We start from the raw sequence: 19,466 nt of genomic DNA, 5'->3' as shown, positions 1-19,466 counted from the left end.
TTGGTTAGCAACAGAGCTATCAATCCAAGCAGCGGATATTCTCTCAGTAGCAGCAGTATGGAGGCAGAACTAATGGCTAGAAGCGGAAGTAGACTGCGAGAAAAGGGTGATATCTCCTCGTACATTTCTAGTAAATTATTAGTCGTAGTAGTTATTATACTGTACGCAGTCTACTCGCTCGTTGTAACAATTGTATCCTCGTATTTATCTATATCCGTTCCAATGCGCCTGCGCGTCCGGCGGTTCGCGGTTGCGCCAACTGGTAGAGGATGTTGCTAGCAGCCAGTGTAGATGCACAGGCTTTTTCACAACAATAACATCAACCAAATTTGCATCTCCACTTACCGGATTTGAGGATTATACATTCCGAACGCCGTCGGAAACCGTGCATTGGGCCGCGACACACCGAATTTCCCTGTGTATTTTTTGGTTACATCTTCTATTGACAATGGGAGCGGAGGGGTTTGCAGATTTACAGGGCTCCTTTTTGCAGGAGCAGAAACAAGAATCATGGCTGGCCAGCTAGGCCGCAGATGCATTTTGTAGCTAACAGCAACAGCCTATTGATATTAAATATTGTATATAGGCTTCGCGCAGCTCATTAAACGTGGTGCTTAGAAGCCAGTGTCTCAATTTTAGGATTATCGTTGATTTTTGTTGTCTTTTGGGTCCACAACACAAGCTAGCGAACCCGCTAGCTTCACAACCTTGACTGGTTACCGTCTTGCTTTCGTAGTTAGCTCTTTTAGCTAGCTAGCGATTGCTAGAAACGCTTGGCCAGCCATCCGCTGGTCAAAAACATTTGGAAAACATTTTTACTGCGGGATTTACTCTCAACGTTGTGTGCTCGTGAGGCATTTTTTATCGCAAATTCCTTTTGCAACGTCTGCACCTGGATGAATGTGGGACAAAATGGAGACCCCGACGATTGTGTACGATTTGGATACCTCAGGGGGCTTAATGGAGGTGAGGTTGCTCTGCTCGAAGGCCTTTCTGGAGTGAAATATCCCTTTATTGCTAATGCTTTAATGTATTTTCCATCCTAATATATGTCGTTATCATGAGACTACCATAGCCTGTTGTCATGCATTTCTCGGTTAGCTTTCTTAGTAGTTTGGCTTGATAATGGAGGCCACAAGAAGCTAAACGTTAACGTTACCGCTCTCCCCAAGCTTAGCATGGAGTGGAACAGCGGGCACAGCGCTGAATATTTATCAACTCTTTAGACAGACAATCAGCAGGGCAGCCGTGGTCATGTGCTAAAAACTTAAACAACTTTTACAGCAAATCCAAACACTGCTGGCGCCCCCGAAGTCTGAGGAGGTAGAGAAGAGGAGTCGGAAGTTGGTGAGAGACGTCCGGAGGAGCGGCAGGGCCACCAACCACGACACCTGCGATAGTTGCCGGGAGGGGGGAGACCTGCTGTGCTGCGATCACTGTCCCGCAGCCTTCCACCTCCAGTGCTGGTGAGTTTCACTGACCTAAACAAAGAGGCTGAATGTACAGGGACACTGTATGCATGCATGGACGCATGCTAGGACAGGAGACTGCAACTTTATCTGCATGCATAACTTAGATGGTGAAAGCTGACTTCAGTAGAGTGGTGAAGTAACGTTTTGCAAACCCATCGGTGATTTCCCCCCTATTCACACTGGACTTTCCCATACTACTGAACCGAGGAGGGCGGTAGTGAGCCTTGTGCAGCCCCTTTGTAAAATTGATATGGAATTTACTATGTTTCCCGGTGAATTACTTGTGCCGAGTTCATCAGCACACATAAATAAATGAAAACTCATTTTGAAGTGATCGTTTTTAAAACTTAAAGACGAGTGCTCATCAAACTTGAGTTTTTTTCAACGGAGTTTGGTGGGCAGATACAGCGAATGCTAATTTGATATTTGAGTGACTGACTACTACTGAAAGTAACCGAACCGTTATATTTTCTCACTCTTTGGAAGACGTGTGCTTTTAGATATGTCGTGCGTTTTAAAATATGGTTGATCGTATAGATGCAAAATTCATTAAAAGCATACTCTCAGTCGTCACTGTAAATGAAAGGGCATATAAATTAGACTTGAAAGGGCGAAAAGAAATAAGTTTAGCCGTTTAAGTGGCTAGAATTAGCTTGCAGTCGGTCCTCCCCTCCTGTCGCGGCCGCAGCCAGCGGAGCTGCTGCTGCTAAAAATGGAGTCGATGCTGCCTCTGTTTACAATATGGCGACCTCCCTGCTCTTTTTTCTGTTCCACCGCCATCTTACCAACCTTTAAAATGCAGGTTTGAGGAAAAGGCTTCACAAATAAAACGAATGAAATGGTTTTTTTTTTTTCCGTTTTCTGAAATAGCACAGCGCCATGGCGGTGTTTGTCGTGGATGTGTTGCGGAGTCTCATTGTAGCATTTCGCCGGTGGCGCCTTGCATGGCTCCTCCGTTTAACATCCGCCTGCATGATTATTTTAACTTTGGCATTTGGAAGAGTTGAGTTCGCACTGTCACTTGGAAACGAGCAGACAGAACCGTTTTCTCCATATTTGGTAAAGCCTGTGAATGGCTTCGTCTTCACTATGTGCATTTCTCTCGTATCGCTGCGTAATGAGGAAAAACACGGCGCTTTTATGCGTTATCTCCATGGTAGTGTTACACAGGGGAACTTTTGATACACTGCTCCGATGATTGGACGATTTTAGGCTGAAGAACATAATATCGTCTTCGGATGTGTCCTGTCTGGTATAAGGCAATCGTGGAATCCTTTGAATTATGGTGAAATTTGCGGTGGTTACATAATTTGAAACGTCAAGCGACATCACTTTTTTGCTGCATTCAGACGACTTTCACTAGTATTTAACCATTTAAATTATAAGTAGATTGACTTGATTTCCTTGCAAAATATGGGGAAGAAAAAGGCAATGAGCAACTTGGCAAGAAATGTCCCACAAAGTTCAGGAAATTATTGAATTTAGAGTTTTTTTTAAGCTAGGGGCATTTTCTTGATAACCATATTTAAGATTTTAAATATAATATAATATTTGAAGATTGTTACTATGTTATACATTTAAAATTATTTAGTATGATTTTTATTATATATATATACACACACACATATATATATTTTGGTTTTTTAAACTTTCCCATTTGTTTTTTGTTTGTTTGGGTTTTTTTGTTTTATTGTTGGCCATCTTCTGGTTCATTTCTTTTCAAGTTACTTATTGTCTCTTTCTATGTTTTTGACAAAAAAAACCCCATTTCATTAGAATATTTAGAAACCTTACACAATGATATCATAAATTCTTCTACCAACTGTTACAAATGTTAAATTGGAAACTGAGAAAACTTTGCACATCACTGATGTGTTCTTTGTAATGTAAAGCAATTGTTGGTCCAATAAATGTAACCCTGGACTAGCTACGTGGGGTTTATGGTTGTAACTAATAAGATAAACAATTGTTTATTTTTTCTTAATTAAAAGATGGAAATGTTATTCAAAATAACAGTAAATGATCAAAATCTTCTTTCTCACTTAAAATAACGCAATATAATTGTGAAGCATAACAACAGGACTGCAAAGATGGATGTTAACTGATCACATTTATTTCTTTACCTGAGCTGATTATGGACCCCCTCACTGATTTTCATGTTTTATGTTCTTACCACAGCAACCCACCTCTAAGTGAAGAAATGCTTCCCCCAGGGGAATGGATGTGTCACCGCTGTAATGTTCGAAAAAAGGTGAGTGGCAGCTTCTCTCCTAGCGCTCCTGATCCCCCACCAGTGTAATAATGCTGTCAAAATGTAGAGAAAAGTATTTGCTTGTTTGCTGTGTGGATTGAGGAATCTGGATTTTGGTCTTTGTTTGCTTCCCTCAGAAGCGAGAGCAGAAGTCAGAGCAGACCAATGGCCTCCCGGAGAGGTCCTCATCGAAGCGCTCTGTGTCCCCAGCTGTGGAGCTGGAGCTCAACGCCGGCCCACTGCGACTTGACGGTCTGCCTCCGGGGGCCGGAGCGGCAGGGCCCGGTCTACGAGTGGCCCAGGTACGCCTCTTGGACCGCAGGACCAGCAGCAGGCCAAGCAGCCGGCCCGGGACACCCACCTCTAACACTTCGTCCACCCCGACCCCCTCAGAGGAGCAGAATGATGGGGAGGAGGAAGCAGTTGAGCCTGAGGATGAAGCTCAGGGCTCAGAGCTCGAGGGCGCCACGCTATCTGCTCCGGCTCCACGTCTTCTAAAGAGGCCCTTTCAGCTGCTGATAGCAGCTGCCATGGAGAGAAACCCCACGCAGTTCCAGCTGCCCAGTGAGCTCACATGCACCACTGCACTACCAGGTCAGTCAGTCAGAACAAATTCCTCAGCCCCCACTGTGACATGAATCTGTATTTATTTCAGAGCCTGACTGATGAATCGATCAGCTGGATTTATCGGCTGATGTTGGCCTCTTACACATATATTGGTATTGGTGTATATGTTGACCAATAAACACCAATGTAAAAAGTTGTTTTTTTTCTTACAAACATTATCTAGAAAAAGATGCTTTAAGTAATTTATAATAATTACATTCCCAAATAAGGTTTCTGTTTCAGTGCACTGATGTCATTTTTGCTAAAAAATTTTTTTGTTAAACTGTAAAATATCTTGCCTCCATTAAGGGATAATTGCAATATTTAAAGATGTAAAGATACTTAGATATGTAGATAGATGGAATAGTGGTTAGTGGTTATTTTGCTCCCTAATATTGGTATCAGCATCGCCCCAAAAAGTATCAGTAGTCCTCTCATTGGGGCGGCTGTGGCTCAGTGGTAGAGCAGGTCATCCTCTAATCGTTCCAACAGGTATTTAAATGTTAAGACTAAGAAAAAAAAATGATGAGGCAAGTTGTTGAAGTTATAAATAAAAACAAAAGTACACCTGGGTCACAAGGTGTGTCCTGGAATGTTTTCAAACAGTCCAGATTTGTGATGAACTACAGCATACATATATGTGGATTGGACTGTTTCTCAGTTGTCCCACCTCCTTTGGGTTTGTAGGCAGCAGTAAACGGAGGAGAAAAGAGGAGCTACTGGGGAAGCCGTTCAGAAGGCCGCAGCATGAGCTGGATCCTAATGGTCTGGTCCCTCTACCGGTCAAAGTCTGCTTCTCATGCAACAGGTCAGTACCAGATGACAATGTGCACTGAGCTAAAGTGCTAGAAAGCGTGCTGATTTTCTTGGATTTCCTCTGACAGGAGTTGCAGGTTGGCTCCGCTGATCCAGTGTGACTATTGTCCCCTTCTGTTCCACATGGACTGCCTGGACCCTCCACTCACAGCTTTACCTGCTGGAAAATGGATGTGTCCAAACCATGTCGAGCACTTACTGGTAAGAGGCTCGGAGCTGCTCCAACCTTTTCTCTGGTCACGGATGTTTTGTTTTTTGGCTCAGTGAAGATGGCGCAGTAGAATAATTTTTTTTAATTGTTTGTCTGCTGTCCAGCTGAATCAGAGGAGCCTCAGCCTGTCCAGCCGCTGCCAGCTCTTTGACCATTTCCAGGACAGGATGTCCCAGCACGCCGTCAAGTTGGATTTCTTACGAAGAGTCCATCGACAGAACGCACCAAACCGGCGCACAACCCACCAGCACAACAAGAAGACCATTAAGGTAGACAACTGACTGCTGTGTAGCTGTTTTTGTTTCCTCGTGCTTAAATACTGTGTCCACAGACAGAATAGATGGAACATTAGGCAGCTCTGAAAACAACACTGCAACAAATTGTTTCTACAGATGAATTCTATCCCAATTTGAGCATACATGTCCTTAAATGTTATTGGACCTTGCCAGGATACCCAAACTCACTCAGTACATTAGACACCCTGCTTATTCAGAGACTTCACAACATGTCAGTGAAATTGACAGTAAAGCGATGAGGTTATTTCTAACAATGACTGTTTGGATTCAGGTGCCAGATGCCATCAAGTCGCAGTACCAGAATCCTCCCCCCATGCTGCTTCCTACAGGGGTGCGCCAGCTGGAGCTGGTTTGTAGCGGCGTTCCCGGCCATCCGCCCTCAAAGCACCTCACCACCGAGGCTGAGCAGCAGGAGGTAGGCACACAGCAACACCACAACAGTTGAATCAGTCTTGTAAGAGTGACATGCAACACATTAACATGATGTTAGAAAACATAGACTTTAGACTTTTAAGATACATGTAAACGTGTTAGTCTGACTGAAATTGAATTTCCTGAAATCGGACTAACACACCCAGATAATTTGATTGGAAGTTGAGCTGTTCTGTCATGTAAACACCTCAGTCTGACTTACACTGGACATGGCGTTCTGCACATGGCCCGAGTTGCTGCGCCGTGGTTACAGATAGTGACTATTCAATACTTTCGGGCATTTATAAAAATGCACTGAAGAGGGACTTGTCTTTTTTTAATTTTGGCTTAGGTGAGGGACATACAGCTTGAAAAGATAGTATTTTACATAAAAAGACACACCCCAGCTCACCCCCCTCCTAGGGCTGGGCGATAAAACAATAACAATATCAATCAAAAAAAAAAACTTTTCCTCAATTAAAATATGAGACGTAGTCGATAGAATGTCGATAGAACGCATTCCAGCCATGTTTAGACAGACAACATGAACAGCCAATGATAATATGAATTTGCAACAGCAGCACAGTGAGAGAGACAAACAGAGCGCAGCTTCTCCTCGCAGCATTAAAGTGTCTGAAACAGATAAATATTCAGAGGCGGAAAATGCTTTCTTTAGACATCTACAGACTACTTTGTTTTAGTTTCAGGTTTAATCAGACTTTGGATGAATTATTTAGAAACAACAGGATGCATCACTCCATGTCTCATCAAACCGCTCACACTGAGCTCTCATTATTATTACTAGGGGCAGATGTAATGTTTTGGGGGTCTGGGGCCACAAGCACATGACCTTATTTTCACCCTTTTTCTAACTGGGAATGTTGGCAGCTGTAGGAGAAGCAGACCTACTCAAAAGTTTTTTTGACTTCTTTTCCTGAGTAAAATGATTAACAGCCCAGCAGATTTACAGAAGATTCACAGAAGTTGAAGTCAGAGTCGTGCTGTCAGGAGAGGTTGGCCTTTTATCAGCACAATGTGCTTCAATTTACCTGAAGTTTGTTTAAGATGGAGCTTTTAATTTTTATATAATGCTGGAAAGTTTAATAAATGATAATAAATCATATATTTATTACACTCCAACACACCATGATTGTCAGTGAACTATGATATCTTCATATCTCTGACTCTATACCACTTTATACCATGGTTTAAACTCTCTCTGTCACAGAGATTAGGAAATACAAAGATGTTTGTTTTACCTCAACTTCCTTGTTCCCTTTCAAAAGAAAAACTATCTGACTGTGTCTCTGTGGACAGAATGCCATCAACTGCTGATACAATGCATTTTATTTTGAAACATTTACAGGATGGGGTTGTCAGCTGTGCAGGAGCTTGTATAACTTCATAAATGAGTGGAATATGTGCTTATAAATATGAAAATACAGCACTCATATCAGCAGGCAGCAGACTTAAGGCCCAGTTAAGGCTGGACTATTTTTATGCAGAAAAAATGTACTAGTTAAAATTATTTCTGTTAGAGAAAAGTTATAGTGTCATTCAAATTGCACTAATTTTACTGTAAGATGTTTTGTTGAACTGCTAGATTTGAGGTAACTGTTTTGTTACTCATCCTAAAAGTGACTCAAATTTTACATTGTTTTATTTATTTTGCTATTGGATTGCTTCATATAGATTGCTCTACATTCCTTTTACTTTAGTGGAACAAGCTCTTGCATTCATTTTATTTTGAAGAGACTTTATATCAGACTGTAAAACGCAGATTATCAGTTAAGACTGGGCTATTTTTTGTTGGAGATTAATGCCCTGCAGTGTTTTAAAATGTTATTTTTGGGAAAATTGTTGTTATATTAATTGATTAATAAAAAAAAATAATCGTTAGGTGCAGCCCTAATATTGACTGATATGAAAAAAAATATTGTGATAAGACTTTTTTCCATATCACCCAGCCCTACCCCCTCCTCTGATAAATAATGGAGTCTGGTGTTTTTGTTATAACAGCTTCAAATTCTCGTCAGTAAGGGCTATCTTACAGCAAGGTAAAGTGGTGAAAATATTCTTAATACAGCGTACACTTAAACTGATATTGATCTTTTTCAGTGACTTAAAACTAATCAATGAAGGCAGAGTCTGTTCAGCACAGTTTGATTATATGTACGTGGCGCAGAGGTTTTCTACTTTCGAAGTTATTGTAAATAAACAGTTGTGATTGTGATTGGGTCTATATCATAGACTGTAATAATGACAGTAGGTCTATAGCAACTGGCTGAAAGAGGGTGAATCTCCACCTGCTGTTGCAGAGTCAGATATACAGTACTTATATTCATAAATGGATTCTCCTCCGGTGCTTGAGCAGTATTCCAGTTAAATGGCCTATTCGAGCTGTAGCTTGACTAAACTGTGCATGTAAACACATTGACTGGCTTGTATTTTGTATGCTCTGTCTGAAAAGAAAAAGTTGATGATTTTGGTTTAGTGTCCTGGTGAATCATCAATAGTTACTGCCTGCTCTTAAAAGTCAAAACTATTGTGGACTGTATGAGAAGTAATGTCCATGCTGGAATTGGCAGACATTGAATATTATTTTCTGCAAGAATGCTGAATTAATCAAATAGTGACACAGCAATGTGATATTATTTTAGACTTTCAGACTATGCTCCTCTTTAAGAATGGAAATAGAAAAGTCCAGCTTTCTCCAATGTTTGTTGATCTTACTGAAACACAATTTGATACATATGTATTTATCTGGAATAGTATCACTATGTACGATATTAGCTGGTATCACCATGATATGATATTATCACTGTACTTAAGTCACTATAAAATAATTTTGTGATTTTAAGCATGTTGCAATGCTGAGTGTTACCCCTTTCCCCAAAGGAAACTTTGTTTTATGCAGGATAAAGTCAGTTCAATCTGTTTGTCTCACTTCAGTCATTTTTATTGCAGCTTATCGTATCTGGTGGACTGAAAAAGAAATTGATTTTAATATTTAGTAGGGTACCAAAAGTTTAACATGTATTTGTAATGCTAATAATCTATCTAATAAGCAAATCAGTACTTGGTATCTATGTATTGATACAATATTGCAATACTGCTTTGTATCAATATTTTTTCCCACCCATTAAAATTATGAAAAATGTCATGTTTTAGAAGGTCTGCAAGCTAAGCTTTTTTCACGGACTCTGGGTCAGTCAGTGAAAAAATTATTTTCTTTTCGTGACATCTCCATTGTACAAATGAGGAGTAGGGCCATGCTAAAGAAAAAAATCCCAGATTTTGAGAATTAAGTCATAATATTATGAGGATAAAGTTGTAAGTTCAAGAAAAAAACTCATAAATTCACAAGAATTACGTCAGAATTTTTATGAGATTACACTTGTAAATTTACGAGAAAAATGGGCGCATGTGCACGTTTGGTTCTAGCATCTGCCTCCCATCAGCTGTGGATGTCGAAAGAGACGGCCCATCCTGGGCTTTTTTGCAAAATTCGGAGTTAACATGGTTGGGCCTGTTAAGCTGTTCTGTAGAGGTTCATGTACACAGTGTCTATTCACTACCTGTATACACCCCAACTACTTGAAATAATTCAGTTTAATTCAATTTTATTTATAAAGCCCATTATCACCAAACATGGTTTGCCTCAGAGGGCTTTACAGCATACGACATCCCTCTGCCCTTAGACCCTCACATTGACTAAGGAAAAACTCTCCAGAAAAACCCTGTAATGGGGGGAAAATGGTAGAAACCTCAGGAGGAGCGAATGAGGAGATATCCCTCTTCCAGTACGGACAGACGTGCAATCAGTGTTGTAAATAACAATTAAATTACAGTAATGACAAAGAGGAAAGAGAGAGAAAGGGGAAGAGAAGCACAGCAATAATGGTAACAATAACATAACATATATAACAATAGTGATAGAAGTAAAATGACTAAATGCACTCTATATCGTATCGTAGCTGTTGACGAGACTCCCATGCGTATATTAATAGTGGAAGCATGACACATAATAATGGCAGTAGAAGGTCGCGTCCAGCAGGATCATAGCATCTGTGCAACCAAGGCCGATGACACAGACGCAGCCTCAGACAGGACCACAGCAACAGCACAACCAATTCAAATCAAATAAAATATGCTATTTATAACATCACAAGATTGAGCTGGACTCGAACTTAAACCTTCAGCATGGGAGTCCCAAACACTCACCATTCATTCATCAGGTGTGATCATGTATTCATCCTTCTTTCACTTATTATACCATATAACCCAGCTCTCTGGTCTTTTATTTCTCATAAAATGATATCAAAGTTTTATCTTAAAATATTAGTTTTATCGAGTGAATTTAATATTTATTAATATTAAATGAATTTTGCATAATTGTTTGGTAAATTTAAGAGTTTAATCTCTTCATATTATGTCTATATTCTGGTAAATTGATGACTTTTTTTCTGATAATATTTTCTCAAAATTCTGACTTTATTCTGACAATATTGTGACTTTGCAATATTATGACTTTATCCTCATAATATAAGATTTTTTTTTCTTTATCATGGCCCCAAATCTCCGTTGTGCTGTTAGATAGGGCAGTGTGTTCTACAAAGATTTGGCTGTTGCTTCTCCTGTTCTAAATCTTGGTTCTGCTGTGTTGAGCAGTGGCTTCAGGATGTCATCGCCCTCCAGTGCAGCATCGTGCGACACCTTTCCATCAAGCAGAAGGCTTCATCCACCCTGTCATCACTTACGCCGTCAGCAGAGTGGGTCTCTGAGCAGAAAGCCAGCACCAAATCATGTGAGGACATGAAAACTCAGGCCTCTTTAGAAAGGACTTGTTCCCCTGACCCCTTCTCTAAACCCTGCAGTACTCCTGGTGACCCCCAGGGGGCCTCTCTTTCAAGGGACACACTTGCAGAACTGGGAGTTTGTAAATGCAGCACGACTGCTTGTCAGAACTGTAGGAAACCCAACGGACCTCTAGCAGAGGAGTGCCAGCCTCCCAAAGCCAATGGCCCCGTAGACTGTCACAGTGCCTCAGACTCCTGCAGGCAGGCTGAACTGCAGCACAGACTGAAGCCCAGTGCAGTGGCCCCAGACTCCACTCCTGCCTCTGGGCTGCTCAACCACATAGGAGCTGAAACGGTTAAAAAGGAGCCTGAGAACACTACAGAGAACTGTGCTCAGAAAAACTGCCCGACTGCCCTGACGATATGGCCCCACGGTGGCCAGCAGAACCACAGGAGCCAGGCAGAGCTCCAGGAGGAGTGTTTGAGCAGTGACGAGAAACCCGCATACTCCATCACCAGCAGCGGCCGCTCAGATGCACCGCCTAAAGGCAACCAGGAGCACGAGCCAACCAAGCTGGGGTCCTCATCACCTACTCCAGGTACACAATCCCACACCAACACATTGATCACTAGGTTCATTTGAGATTCTGTAAGGGTCACGAAAAACCTCTAACACCAAAGCAGACAGCAAATGAGGGAGTATTTTATTGAAAAATGTTTCAGCTTTTCATTATTTGACAGCAAAATGTAAAAAAGAGACTGAAAATTACATATCACAAGGGTCAGTAGTCATTTTTATTTTTCAGGGTCAGAAATGGAATATATTTAGAGTTAAAATGACACCTATTTCCTTTCTCTCCTATAGAAAAAAATAAAAATTAATTACCAAGAAAACCAAGGCAAAAAACCAGAAGCAACAAAACAAAAACAAATATCTATTTGATTTCCATTCTAAGTCTTGACATCTCTGGCTAACGATACTAATTTTATTTTAGTGCCCATGCATTGAATTTTTTTTAAAGATTTTGCCCAGGACAAAAAAATAACTGGTCTTTTATCTTTGTTTTGTCTGTATTTTATACCAAAATTTGAATAGGAGAAAAAGAAAATTAAATGGCATTTCTGTTGTGTATATTCTATTTCTGACCACAGAAACTAAAAATGGCTTATTTTTCACTTGTCACTTTAGGATTTTGAAATGAAACTCAAATTACTATTTTGTTTACAAAAGTAAAATTCAAAGACCAAAAAGTACACAGACCCACAAGTTACCTCTTTAGAATGCATATTTGATTTGCACTCCTGTTTAAAGTTTTTAATATTACATAGCAGTTTTTAGGAAGAGATGATGACATTGACATTATCTGAATATCTCAAGAGCTAATTTTCCCCCAGTATAAAAATCACCCACCTTACACCTGTTTTTTTTTTTTAATAACTTTAAACAGTTGGCAGAGGTAAATGATCTTTTCTTGGACAATATAGGCATTGTGTGTGAAAACAGCTTAGTAAGAAATTGAGACTGTTGAGCTGCAGAGGGTGAATTCACTAGCAAACATCTGTAAAATGATAAACTGCAGCACTGCAAGAAGTTGAGTCTTGACATGTTAACAGGGTGTTAAATTAAGTTTGTGGTCATTTTTACAGTTTGTCAGTGTTGAGACAATACCACAGTACACTGCTCGCCGCTCTAGCTGAGACATTTGGCAGTAGTTCTAGCAGACCACGGCCAAACAGCTCCCTCTTGTGGTCACTGGCAGAGATTTTTTTAAGCTGTTTCAAATGTCACAGCAATATAACAGTGTGATATCACAAGTTACCAAGAGAAAATAAATAGGCCGAATGTGCCTCATGTCCCTTTCCCACCAAAACTACTGCTTATATGAGGGTTTTAAAACACACACTCAAAAAAAGGCAGTAGACTGCATGTGTGTGTGATTTTCACTGGTTTGTCACATTCAGCAAAAGGTTAGTAAAGAGTAGAAAGCAGCATAGAGGCCTGTTAAAAATTTACCATGGTCACTTCTGTTTTGCTTCTCTTACTTATTCAGTCTCTCTTGGTGCAAACTAAATTTGGAACTATGTTCTAGCACTGCTTGGATGGAGACAGATGGTATTTTGTGGTGGCCTGTCACTGCATCTTGCCAGTAAAGGGGCTAAGATTAGCAAATCCTTCCGCGTGTTGTATTTTCTTTGAAGCTGATCAGAGCCAATTCATACCTATGACCACTGCAATAATCTAACGTGGGTGTGAATGCAGACCTTTCCCATTAAAAACAAAAGCCAGATGTTGGCAGATGTTAATGGGTGAGTGAAAAATGGGCTTCAGTTGAAATGACAGTTTTGAAGTTTTTGTTGTACTTAAAACACATTTGAATAGATTAATGTACAGTTAAAAAGTGGTTATTCTCGGGGCGCCTGGTGGCTCAGTGGATAGAGCGGTGCCCCATGTGCAGCCACAGCGGCTGCTGGGTCGAGTCCGGCCTCGGCCCTTTGCTGCATGTCTCCCCCTCTCTCTACCCCTTTCACACTTGCACTGTCCTATCAATTAAAGGCAATAAAAGCCCCCAGAAAATCTTTAAAAAAAGTGGTTATTCTCATGAAAGAACAACGTTCTTATCCAGTCACATGTTCCTGAGTCAAAAGTCCTCCAGATCAGTCTCTGTTGTTTAACCACACTGCACGTTTCTCTTCCTCAGACGTGAAGTCTGGTCCTGGACTGATGGGCTCCTTGCTGCCCAGCACTCTCTCCTCCATCGCCAACCTGTCCAGCTGCATGAAAGATGGAAAGGATGAGGAAAGAGGTCAGTGTGCTCACTCAGTCGTGACAGTTCTGAAACACTGCAGTATTGTCTACATGTCATGTCTGTGGTAAAGCAAAGTAGCAGTAGAATGACCCTTTACTGGCTGTGTGTGTGCAGGCATTGAGCTGGACAAACTGGATGCAGAGATGATCAAGCTGCTGGCCTGGCAGAGGATCCAGCAGCTCTTCCCTCCCAAAATGCCCAGCACTCCACCTCCTTCAGCCCCCAGCGCTGCCCCGAAAACCCCATCACCCTGCCCTGATGGTAAGACACTAACTTAGCTTTGAGGCTGCTATTTACAGGGTTTGTAGGTAATAACTGATGTTTTCAAGGACCGTGGGAAATTTGGAAATCCAACAACAATTTCTGTTTTTACAGTTAGTGGCTGTGATTAAATTTTAAGGAGGACATGTGTTCCTTAAATAAAATCCACTAAAGTTTTTTTTTTTTTAAAAAAAGCCAAAATATTTATTTTAAGAAAAATTAAAATTTGCTAAAATGTTTTCTTTAAAAATCATCAAAATGTTGAAAGAGAAGAAAATCACATTTTTCTTTTCTTGCATTAAAAATGACTAACAAAAATTTGAATTAAAAAAATCATGAAAATTTAAAAAAATCATCCAGAAGAAGAAGAAAAAAAATACCATTGTTTTTTTCTAAGATTTGTCAAAAGGGTTTAAAGAAAAAATGGCAAATTTAAATTATGGATTCTTTATTCCCCTTAAACATTTTTTGGTGATTTTAAAAGAAAAATGCAAAATGCAGCTGTTAAGAGTTGTGTGCTCTTCCTCTAAAGCCGAAATTAAAAAAACATAAGTCTCTCCCCAGTGCTTAGAAACACTGTTTGACATGCCTCCCCCTTTTTGCACCACCCTCTCCCTAATAAACAATGTCTTAGTTATATTTAAATAATCAGTTCTGATCATGATTTGAAGTTATTGTTATTTTTTAAATAATATATATTTAAAGAAGTCTTTATAAAGTAATGATAAGACCCAATGAGAAGTATTGGTCGCTTCAGTGAATGTATGGTATGCTTTAAAATTTGCCACCAAGTCATTGAAAAGTCTTGGAAATTTATTGGTAAAAATGTTTATGAACTTTATTTTCAAATCTCACTTCTTGTGAGGGGTTTTATTTAATTTGAATGGAATTTCCTTGTGTACCTTGACTTTCCTGATAGTGTTGCTGACAATCTGAACGGCTTCCTACAGGTCAGAAGAAGGTGCAGGCTCGAGCAGTTTTTTACCCACTGACAGGGAAAGGAGGAGCTGTCAGCATGTGCTACAGGACGTTATACATAGGATCAGGTAAGACATGCTGACTGTGTCACGGCGACTTCAGAAACAATCATCCAGCCAGACCTGTCACCAGAATTAGGTTATCGACATTCTCTGAATCATAACTTTGCCAATTTAAAATCATTTCATATAGAAAAAGTTCTTTTAGAGCAGCTTGTATTTAGAACAGAGAAACTCTACTTTTTTGGCTTATGACCCCTTTTTTTAAGGAAAGCAATGAGATCATTTTATATGCATGTGAAATGTGCTTGTGGTCACATGTAGTACACAGACAATTCAAATAAAATACAACACCCGGTATAGGTCTGTAGTTCAACCTAGAGCGACATTTTCATTCAAACAGATTTAGACGCTTGGTGAAGTAAAACTATTAAGTATTTGGCAGTTCAATAAAAAATGGTATTGCAAAATTGTGTATTCCTTGTCCTGGAAAAGAATGTGGATCCCCAGATAGGGCTTGAGACCTCCTGGAGGGTATTGACCCCAAATCGGGAACCAGTGGTAAAGACAACAAAGGGGTTTTCTAGAGAAATGGGATTTTTATTTCCCAGAACAAGGTCTTATGAGACAAAAACTTGCAGCAGTGTATTTTTTATATGTAGAGGCGTAGCTTTGCAATAATAGACTCAAATTTGTCTTAATGAGCCTTATTGAGTTTTTCCACAAAACTGGAACTCACTATGTTTCTCATGTTTTGTACAGGTGCTGACATGGATGTGTGCCTTACAAACTATGGTCATTGCAACTACATATCGGGGAAACATGCCTGTATTTTCTATGATGAGGTATGGACTTTTAAACTGCTTAAATGCAGTATGTTATCATACTGGACCAAAATTCACCACCTCTATTTAATAAATACTGGAGGTGCTGTTGTAGTTGTTGCTGGACATGGTGTAAATGATATGTGTATGTCTTCCTTTTTTAAAATTTTTTTAGAATACCAAGCATTATGAGCTGCTCAACTACAGTGAGCATGGTACCACAGTGGACAACGTCCTCTACTCGTGTGACTTCTCTGAGAAAGCCTCCTCGTCTCCACCAAGCGGGCTGGTGGCCAAAGTTCAAGGCATCATACGTTAGTACATCTCATTATTATACATTTAAACTGCTGAAGCTCATACATGTTATCTACACAGGGTTCATACGGTCAAGAAAAACCTTGAAAAGTAATGGAATTTGCAAATAGCAATTTACTGGCCCTAAATTTACCCTGAACTTTTGCAAAAGTCATGTAAGTTTGTCTCAAATCTGTAAAATAACACACAGTGTGTTCAAGGGCCATTGGAAATTTAAAAATCCACGATAATTTTTGTTTTTACAGTTTCTGGCTTTGATAAATGTTGCAAATTTGGGGGAATTTTAAAGAGAACACGTGTTTATTTAAATAATCACCTTAAGTTAAAAAAAAAAATCTTTTTTTTATATACACATGCCTTCTTAAGAGTAGTGTTTTAAATTCATGCTATGGCATGTATTCCAAAACAGCACCAAAAAGTCATAGTATAACATGTCCTCTAAAAAAGTGCAAAAAAGCCATTCAAAATAGTGCAAAAAATCATAGTATAGCATGCCAGTCAAAATAGCATAAATGTCAAAAATTGCACTAAAAAGCTATAGTCAAAATACTGTTAAAAAGTCTTTTGAAATAGTATTGAAAAGTAATACTATAGCATGTTGTTTAAAAGTAGTCATTGAAAATAGCATGTTGTTCAAATTAGCACAAAAAAAGTCATATTTAGCATGTTCGAAAAAGCATACAGAAAGTAAAGCATGTCCAAAATAACAGAAAAAGTCATACCATAGCATGTCATCCTATTAGCATAAAAAAGTAATACTATTGCCTATCATTCAAAAAGGCAAACAAAAGTCATACTATAGCATATCATTGAAAATGGCATTAAAAAGTCATACATCGTTCAAAAGTCATACTATACCATGTAGTCCAATTAGCATAAAAAAAGCCATAGTATAACATGTGTCACATGCCATTCAAAATAGCGCAAAACAGTAATACTATAGCATGTTATTAAAACAGACTAAAAAAAGTAATACTACAGCATGTTGTTCGAAATAGTGCAAAAAAGTCATAATATAGCATGTCGTTCAAAATGGTGCAAAGAAGTCAAACACTCCTTTATATCTACTGTCATGTGGGTGCCTGTTTCCAAACTCTCCCTGTGATCCTGGTGCAGGTCGGAGTAAGAAGCGTGAGGATGACGAGGGCCCCGGCTCTGTGGCAGGTTTGTTGCCGGCTGGTGGAGTGATGAGCAGCCAGCCACAGGGTGGCTCCGAGCTGTCGTGCAGCTGTAAGGCAAGCAGCTCCAGCCTGATTGGAGGCAGCGGCGCGGGTTGGGAGGGCACAGCCCTGCTCCACCATGGCAGCTACATCAAACTGGGTTGCCTCCAGTTTGTCTTCAGCATCACAGAGTTTGCCAGTAAGCAGCCCAAAGAGGAGCAGACCAGCACACCTGCTGCCAACTGCACGAGCAGCAGTGCAGCCAGCACCACTACCAGCACCGCCCCCACCTCCACCTTGACGCCACCGCCACCCCCCAACACTGCCACAGTGAGCAGCCCCTCCAGCCAGGATGAGACCGACACTGAGACTGTCCCTCCCCACCAAGTGCCAGCACTGCGCTCACACTCTATTCCATAACCTGCACAGGAAGTCCCGCCCTCCCTCCTTTTGTTTTGCACCTTCCGAGTCACAATGAAGGGAAAGCTGCACAGCTGGTTGGTCAACAGGGAAAAGTTTTTTTTTTTTTTTTTTTCATTTTTAATGGTTTATATCTTTGCATGAACTTGAAGTATTATTGACAATCTCTACTGTTTTTGAATGACTGACCAGTAACCCTCTGTTCACTTCAGATCATTAGGACTTTGAGCGAACATTATTTACATACGCTCATTTTTTCTTTTGCCAGTATATTGATCATGTATGGTGTAACATTATTTTGTCAGTCAGCCCATTTAGCACAAGCCTTTTGTTTTGTAGTATTGAATTCCATACATTCTAATTTCTTTTGCTGCTTTTGCACCATAGGTAGCTATATATGTATGAAAACATACATGCTTATACACTATAAAATGTATATATAATGTAAATATATATAATTCAGTGCCTCTCAATTGGAGAAACATTGGATTTCATGTAGATTTACCATTTTTTGGTTTTTAACTGTACAGTTCATGGAATTTGTGATACTGTGTAGACTACCAGAAGTTTTGTGATAAAACTTGTTCTTAGTATGTACTTCCGCTGTAGTCCATCTGTAAATACCGTGTTGTTTTAGCACTCATTTTAACATCTTGTGCTGCTCTGTATATAAGCACTCTGTCTGTACCTGCTTGTCTGTTCAAACTTGTAAATACAGAAAGATTTTCTAAGAACAAATAGATTTGTGTAATCTGTTATTTTCAGTGGGTCCACGTGGACCCTAACGACATGCTATAGTGTGACTGTTCAGCGCTATTTTGAACAACATTCTATAGTATGACTTTTTTATGCCGTTTCGAACAACATGCTATAGTATGACTTAAATGCATGATTTTGGACTGTATGCAATAGTATGACTTTTTGACGCAATTTTCAAAATTTGTTGTTTTTAGCCATTTTTTCAACATGTCAGAATTTGAGATTTTTCGACTCATGTAATTTTCAACCATTTTTTTGACACGCTATATTAACCCCAAAGTCCCCGAAGTCTCTCCAACTGGTGCAGAACGCTGCTGCGCGTGTACTAACGGGAACCAAGAAAACGGATCATTTTTAGTTAGGCTGACATAGCTTTAGTCTGCTGGGGGACTTTCTAGGATACGCTGAGCTCCTTTTTCCTTCTCTTACTCCCTCCATCTGCAAACACTCGTCTTTTTACTGCATTACACTAACTTGGTTGCCTCTTTGGAGCATTCATGCTCCCTTGTTTTGTGGTTTTCCCGGATCTTGGCTGCAATCTTGGCTGTGCCTGGATCGTGGTGATGGCTGTGCTGATGCTGTGACCCTGCCCTTGGCCCTGCTCATGCTGTGACTGCACCTCCAGCTTGCCATGATGGTGGTTTTGGTTGTGCTGTTCCTGTGGTCCTGTCTGAGGCTGCGCCTGTGTCGTGGGCCTCGGTTGCACAGATGCCCTGATCCTGATTGACGCGACCTTCTACTGCCATTATTATGTGTCATGCCTCCACTATTAATATACGCATGGGAGTCTTATCAACACCTACAATATTTGCATGTAACATTGCATGCAATCCGAGTGCATTTAGTAATTTTACATCTATCACTATTGTTATATGATATGCTATTGTTACCATTACTGCTGTGCTTCTCTTCCCCTCATGCTATACTACGAGGTGTTTCTACAAGCTATTATTATGACTATTAGTATGATTTTTTGATGCGATTGTGGACCCTATGGTTAAGTATGAGATTTTAATGCCATTTTGGACCACATGCTATAGTATGAATTTTTGACTCGATTTTGGACCCTATGCTATTGTAT

At 40.0% G+C, this 19,466-nt stretch overlaps 1 protein-coding gene across 1 annotated transcript; it reads left to right on the top strand.

Annotated features, from left to right (window-relative positions):
* The first annotated feature begins 238 nt into the window (after positions 1 to 238).
* Positions 239 to 18,364, top strand: LOC121943158 (PHD finger protein 12-like). Its single transcript, XM_088079357.1, has 15 exons — positions 239 to 966; positions 1,285 to 1,466; positions 3,651 to 3,723; positions 3,861 to 4,317; positions 5,017 to 5,137; positions 5,214 to 5,346; positions 5,461 to 5,625; positions 5,924 to 6,067; positions 10,735 to 11,461; positions 13,562 to 13,666; positions 13,784 to 13,930; positions 14,881 to 14,976; positions 15,670 to 15,752; positions 15,907 to 16,045; positions 17,163 to 18,364. The coding sequence occupies exons 1-15, from the start codon at positions 901 to 903 to the stop codon at positions 17,624 to 17,626; spliced, it is 3,102 nt and encodes a 1,033-aa protein (XP_087935483.1). The 5' UTR covers positions 239 to 900; the 3' UTR covers positions 17,627 to 18,364.
* Positions 18,365 to 19,466: the final 1,102 nt, after the last annotated feature.

The sequence above is a fragment of the Plectropomus leopardus genome, chromosome 6 (assembly GCF_026936395.1).
Source record: "Plectropomus leopardus strain MGB_pleo_1.0 chromosome 6, ASM2693639v1, whole genome shotgun sequence".
Lineage (NCBI taxonomy): Eukaryota > Metazoa > Chordata > Actinopteri > Perciformes > Serranidae > Plectropomus > Plectropomus leopardus.
Note: the sequence above shows the minus strand (reverse complement) of the source record. Positions and strands in the feature narration are given on the sequence as shown.

Coding starts and splice junctions, on each gene's coding strand:
- LOC121943158 (XM_088079357.1), top strand. CDS start 901: ATGTGGGACAAAATGGAGACCCCGACGATTGTGTACGATTTGGATACC. Junction 5,626..5,923: donor ACAACAAGAAGACCATTAAG/GTAGACAACTGA, acceptor GTTTGGATTCAG/GTGCCAGATGCCATCAAGTC. Junction 14,977..15,669: donor GACGTTATACATAGGATCAG/GTAAGACATGCT, acceptor TGTTTTGTACAG/GTGCTGACATGGATGTGTGC.